This window comes from Aricia agestis, chromosome 6 (genome assembly GCF_905147365.1).
Source record: "Aricia agestis chromosome 6, ilAriAges1.1, whole genome shotgun sequence".
Lineage (NCBI taxonomy): Eukaryota > Metazoa > Arthropoda > Insecta > Lepidoptera > Lycaenidae > Aricia > Aricia agestis.
In genome coordinates this window covers 8,780,509-8,786,968 of record NC_056411.1, presented here as the reverse complement: position 1 = coordinate 8,786,968, position 6,460 = coordinate 8,780,509, and the positions used below count along the sequence as shown (strand labels likewise).

At 40.6% G+C, this 6,460-nt stretch overlaps 1 protein-coding gene across 5 annotated transcripts in view; it reads right to left on the bottom strand.

The window, feature by feature from the left end:
- LOC121728363 (myotubularin-related protein 4) overlaps nucleotides 1–6,460 on the bottom strand; it is a 58,955-nt gene that overhangs the window by 10,561 nt on the left and 41,934 nt on the right. For all 5 annotated transcript variants that reach the window (XM_042116526.1, XM_042116528.1, XM_042116523.1 and 2 more), the window contains 7 exons: nucleotides 5,466–5,641; nucleotides 5,015–5,210; nucleotides 4,403–4,542; nucleotides 3,789–3,966; nucleotides 2,978–3,174; nucleotides 2,352–2,544; nucleotides 1,935–2,120 (listed from right to left, as the gene is read on the bottom strand). In XM_042116526.1, coding sequence (XP_041972460.1) covers nucleotides 1,935–2,120; nucleotides 2,352–2,544; nucleotides 2,978–3,174; nucleotides 3,789–3,966; nucleotides 4,403–4,542; nucleotides 5,015–5,210; nucleotides 5,466–5,641 — 1,266 coding nt within the window. The remainder of the gene's footprint in view (nucleotides 1–1,934; nucleotides 2,121–2,351; nucleotides 2,545–2,977; nucleotides 3,175–3,788; nucleotides 3,967–4,402; nucleotides 4,543–5,014; nucleotides 5,211–5,465; nucleotides 5,642–6,460) is intronic.

Below are 6,460 nucleotides of genomic sequence, written 5' to 3'. Positions count from 1 at the left end.
ATCGGACCTGTAGTTCCTGAGATTGACGCGTTCAAGCAAACATACTCTTCAGGTTTATAATATTAGATAGGTATAGATTTTTTTTAATTATCGCTTCACAAACTTGAGTCTCGATCTAAAAGACTATGAAATGGTATAATATGGTAGTGATGATGATGATGATGAATGTAATTTGCATAGTAGCATATGCTTTTTGTTCTTAAAACAACCCTGAACCTCCAAACTTGTATCTATAAGGAATCAGGAGTTCTCTCAGCACCTTCCGAACCACGGTATACCAGGTATATCTCTGTACAAAATATTACTTGTTGGTAGCATATGCTTAGAATACTTCTCACGAAACCGAAGTCACCACATGTTTCCCTATAAGTTTTGAGGAGTTCCCTCGATTACTTATGGATCCTTCATCAGATCACCACTTTTGTGAATATAATACCAAATTGGGATGTTACCCTATATACCAAAAGAAAAATTTTGAAAATCGGTCAACAAACGGCGGAGTAATCGTTGAATATAAGAAAACGAACATAACACCTCCCATATTTTGAAAGTCGGTTAAAATTGTAGCCTATGTGTTATTCTGATGTATAAGCTATATTATTGTAAAGTTTCATTAAAATCCGTTCAGTAGTTTTTGCGTGAAAGAGTAACAAACATCCATACATCCACACATCCACACATCCATACATCCAAACAAACTTTCGCCTTTATAATATTAGTAGGAAGTAGGATAATGTGTGAAAAATTTAAGAGCCTACCTTTTGCCATTATTGATATAGAGCGAAAAAGGCCGAAAAAATCACGTTTGTTGTTTGGGAGCCCCCTTAAATATTAATTTTATTTTGTTTTCAGTATTTGTTGTTATAGCGGCAACAGATATACACAATCTGTGAAAATTTCAGAAGTCTAGCTATAGCGGTTCTTGAGATACAGCCTGGAGACAGACAGAACGGACAGGCAGACGGACAGACGACGAAGTCTTAGTAATAGGGTCCCGTTTTTACCCTTTGGGTACGGACATAGCTGGGCATTAACTTGTTAATCCATTAATCGTTAATTAACGAAGTTAACATTTTGATTAACGGATTAACTTTTAAAAATATTAACGGACTCGTTAACTTCCGTTAATATGCAGAAGTCCGTTAGTCGGCGCGGCGCGAAAACAGGTTCAGACAGTTAGTATAAAATGACAAGTACCGGGCGGGCAGCACAACGGCGCGGCACGGCATGCAGCAGCGAGTGAAACAAAAACAATACTAGATACATTTTCAGCAGCGTGCGAGTGAGAAGAGATTTGTTTTGTTTTATCATTTCATTACTCAGCGCCGGTGCTTATTGTTATTATAAATCATTTGCATGTTGATAAAGAAGAGTGCAGTATAATTTAGTTAGATGGAATACAATAATTATAGAAGTATTTTGTTTTGTCCCTAACATGTTAATTTTCAAACCCTTAAACCAACAGGTTTTGTATGTCCACTAACGCAATGATATAAGTTACAATACCATATAACACATTAACGGATTAACGATTAACGTTAACTTGCGTTAATATGTCCGAAATGTAACGCTTTAACGTTTAACGAAGCTAACATTTTTTTTAACGGATTAACGTTTAACGAAGTTAACTATTTGATTAACGGTGCCCAGCTATGGGTACGGAACCCTAAAAAACAAAGAATAATTACTAACAGCCAACATAACGCAATACCTACAACAAAATTCAACTTCACAACATACGTTTAAACTAAATCATATTTTACGTGCTCCGCTTACGGATTTAGAAACTATATGAAGTCATATTTTACAAAGTTATATAGACATAGCGAAGACAGCGGAGCTTGAATAGTTTATTCGCTGCGTAATCTTTATTAGTAACAGGGAAAAGAGCGAAAAAGACATGTTAAATAACGTTTAAATAACAAAATATTTACCAAATACGCCTCATTGAACTCGAAGCTGCACGGGTACTGCGTCATCAGCTGGTAGACCACGTGCAGCCACTGTAGGAATATCGGCGACCGCTCGTTGGTGTCCTCCGCGCCGAACATGTGCCCGCACCTGTCGCCGAACTTGTGACCGAAGTCTAGCCACTCGCGCTCGATCAGCACACGGAAACCCTGGAAAAGGATATTTTTTTGATTAAAGTTGTTTTTTTTTAACTTTAAATTCGCGTCCTAAGTAAAATTTATTGCAATGTAAAATGTTTACATTATCGAAGTAAAATAAATGCGCGGTTTTTTAGTTGCGCCACCGCGCGACACACGCCCGACAGGTACTGCAGCCACAGCGTGCGCTCCAAGCCGCTGTGCCAACTGTCAGTATAGTGACAGTATACCGTGCTAACATACCTGCACGGTGCGGTAGTAGGGGTCGAGCAGCAGCTGCGCGGAGGCGACCACCTGCGGCGTGCGGTCCCAGCCGTCGGAGCAGTGCACGAGCACGGGGCGGGCCGCGAGCACCGCGCGCGCCACAGTTGCCGCCGCGCGACACACGCCCGACAGGTACTGCAGCCACAGCGTGCGCTCCACGCCGCTGTGCCAACTAGAAAAACAAAGAGATAGTTTAATTATTAATAAAATAATACATCATTTATTTGCTCATACAACAAAATACACACACAGTGTCAAAAACAAAGATATATAAATAAATACAATTTTCTGTCAAAGGTCTGTAACTCTGTATTGTCGCGCGTTGCCGCAAATCTTATCGTTTTTGAAAGACATGTGTATAAAGCAAAGCTCTGTTAAAACTCTAGAGAGCCACTATTTTGTTTTTCGATCTTTTTTTTTGAGTGAGGGTTTTAACACTAAACCACAATTTTATAGGCCCGTTTTTATGAAATGCGAAGCTGTGGCCTGTGTGACGCGGATACTTCTTCATTCCACGTCTGCCACGGCCGGTCTACGTCCACATCAGTGTCGCACTAAACGAAACTTAGGCAAAAAAAGAAAAAAAAAATTAAGTGGGTACTCACTTGGGCTGGTCACTAGGCTCGGCCAGCAACGCTCGTATCATGGCGAAGCTCTTCCTCACGTGGTGTATGTTGGGCAGGCTCATGAACTGTATGTCGGCGGCCGGGTAGTACTGCTGGCACTCGCAGCCGCCGCCGCGCGCGCGGTTCGTCACCGCAGTGGCGTACGAACGTGCGTCAACGATTAAGAGTTTCAGTTGCTGTGGACAATGAGATGTGATTTAATTACGAATGTTGATTAATATTAGGAATTTGTAAAAGAAATGGGTAATATTTATTTATGAATGCAGCGTAGAAGTATTACGTAACGCATTTTTTACTTGTTTTAGACCCCTATGCATTTTTGCCCCTCCTTGTTATTTGAAACGTTGCGTATTTTTCACTGTTTTTCTAACGAATTTTTTACGAACGAAACGTTATAGAGGTACTTCAACCCTCTCCTCCCACATAAACTGCATTACGTAATAGTTGAACGCTCCCAAATTTTAAACAACAGCTTGTAGTTTCTTTTCTATTGTATTGAAATTTAAAATCCTAAGACCTGTTTCATCACTTTCTGATAAAGTGCCTAATAGGCTATTCACAGCTTTTTTGACAGATTCTCCAAACTTAATCTGTCAAGTTAATTGGTGGATAGCCTTATCAGGAAGTGGTGAAACAGGCCCTAAAAGTTTTTAATTAATTATCATAACCTACAATCTACATTATACTTACGTATAATTCGTTGTGCTACGATTCTGCACAAACACTACGTTATTGTGTGTTATTAATCTATATTTCAGAAAAAAATACTTAATTTGAAATGTTTACTCACTTTGTTGGGATGCGGTCTGTCGGCGTTGCAGGCGGCGACGTAGGCGGCCAGCAGGCGCTCGTCCTCGCTGGACCGCCAGCCGAGCCAGCCTACCTCGGGCTGCGACGAGCGCGCGATCACGGCGCCCGTGCCGCGGTGACGCCACACCACCGCCGGCATGCGACGCATCGCGCGGAATCTGCAATACCAGAACATTCCATTGTAGTTTGGTGATAAAAAAGGCGGTCTTAGAGCCGCTACGTGTGGATTTTATCTACGATAATAATAAATTAATAAACGTTTATTAGATCAGTCGAACATTATCAGTATATTAAAAAGAAATGTGTATTTTATACCTTTGCCCACATTTTACTGTAAACATGTTAAGTTAGTCGAACTAGTTATAGTACCAATTTGTGAGCAATAAAGAGTTATCTATCTATCTATTTATTTCTGCCATTGAAATATTTCGTCTGTAAGCCTTTTCAGGTATTCCAAAAATTAAATATTTCCGGTGGCTTTGTTTACGATTCGAGACTGATGAAAGCGACTTTTGGCGCTACGGTAGAAGTTAGAATATACACAGAATACCTTTCTTTAGGCTATGTCGTAGTTAAAAAGCAGGAGTGTATTACCGTGCAACGGAGTCGAGGTCCTCGTCGCAGATAGAGGCGGGTACTATGAGCAGCTGGGGGTAGGAGGGGCACAGCTTGTAGTCCGCGTTAGCCACCGTGATGCGCCACGGACCCTTCGCGTTGAAGCCAAGACGGTCGAACTGTCGAAAAGAGTACAATTGTTTTAAATCATAAAAGCAACGGCCTTTCTTGTCGAAGAAGGAAGAAGGTAAATTACTATTTCGGGGCTTTAGATATAAATGATTATATTATGCACAATGCTTATTGCAAATTTTTCAATCAATCAAGATACTATGGTGCGTTTTTCGAATGAAGGTTTTCACCCACTTGGAATAATATTATATTGTTTTTAACATTAGTCAAAGCCAAACTAATAACAAAAAACGTAGCTTTGACGCGCGGCAGAGATGCGGGTAACGCCTACTTATTGCGAGATCACTGTACTTTTGATAAAAAGTAGTCTATGTGTTAATCCAGAGTCTAAACACCACCATGCCATGAAATCCCGTCATTCGTTTTTGCGTGAAGAAACAACAAACATATTACAAACCTCTGCTTTTATAACATTACTGTGTAGTACTATTAGGTACGATATTATTAACTGTTACCAACCTCAGACTGGAACCAATGGGGCTGCGGTGCCAGCGAAGCCCTAATGAGGGCTCTATGTACGGAGGACGGGGGCTGCTCCTTGGCCCAGGCGGCGTAGGCAGCTGCGAAGGTCTCCTGAGCCGAGGTCACAGGTATTATGGCCGTGTTGAGCCGCCTCCACCACTCCAAACACTGCTCACCAGTTGTGAATGTGCATCTGAAAAAAAATTTAGGATAAACTTTGACACAAATAAGAAGGTATAATATACAATGTGACTATCCTTCTAAGCCTCGAATACATCATATTTTGTAATTTTTTTGTAAAAAATTTAAAATGTCGCCGTTATATTTTAAACAGGAAAACCTGGACTTTTTATTTGAATTTAGCCAAAGCATTCTGGTTCCTTCTCGCCAATGTTTTAAAATTTAACAATCGAACGCTTCGACTAATTCGAGATTCGAGGACTATTACTTGAGCTGTCTCCCGTGTTTGCAGAGCACGATGAGTGTGAGCAGTTCCCTGATCTCGAGAGCGTCTATCAACCGCAGCGGCAGAGACGCGCCGGCAGTGCCGCGCCGCTTCGGCTGGAGATGCAGACGGTAGTTCGACATGGCGATCGACCCGCCATCTGATGTTCGGCCGACCCACTGGAAAGATAAAAAGTACTATTAAATAACTGGCACATATTGCAAAGGTTCTGCCTTTTCAGTTCTTAATTATAAGAATTTTATTATGAGAATACTGTGTCCAAGAAACAAAAGTGCAGATTGTGTCACAATATAAAGGTTGTCATTTCCACTTTACACAGTAAGTTATGCAAATGCTTTACTCTCTCTTCTTTAAGTTTTTGAAACACCTTTCTTTCACACGTTCCCTACGTGTAAAAGAAAGGTGTTTTAAAATATCGCCATTCCGAAACTTGTACTGTACAACTACAAGTTTCGGACTGGCGACTGATATTTACTTGACATTTGTGTTGCCAGTTACTACCAGTCTGTTTACTTGAAATGTGTTGCCACCTATTCTTTCTGGATCTATAGTTAAAAAAGTAGCAAAATAATGGGCCATCAACTTTATTAGCATATTGCAATTTACTATGCCTATTGTAATATTTTCTGCTCTACATCTGAAGAATTTACGAACTGCAGCGTGCACGTGACTGGCAGGTGGCGCTCTTTGATCCCATGGACCCAACGTTTATTTGTTTACGGTCGGTCGCTACGGTTATATAACATACTACATCAGCCATTATCTATTTCCTACAATCCCCGGCGTATCTATGCCGTGTCAACGTCATTGGTGCGTTCAACTCGACCCGCGGCGAACTTGTGCCTTATACATAGCAAACAGCGATATTGTTCACTTTAATTAATATTGATTAACTACTAATTAAAACTAAGATTTATTCTACTTCTACACGCAGTCACGACTGTTACTTAATACTACAATTTATTGAATATAATTTA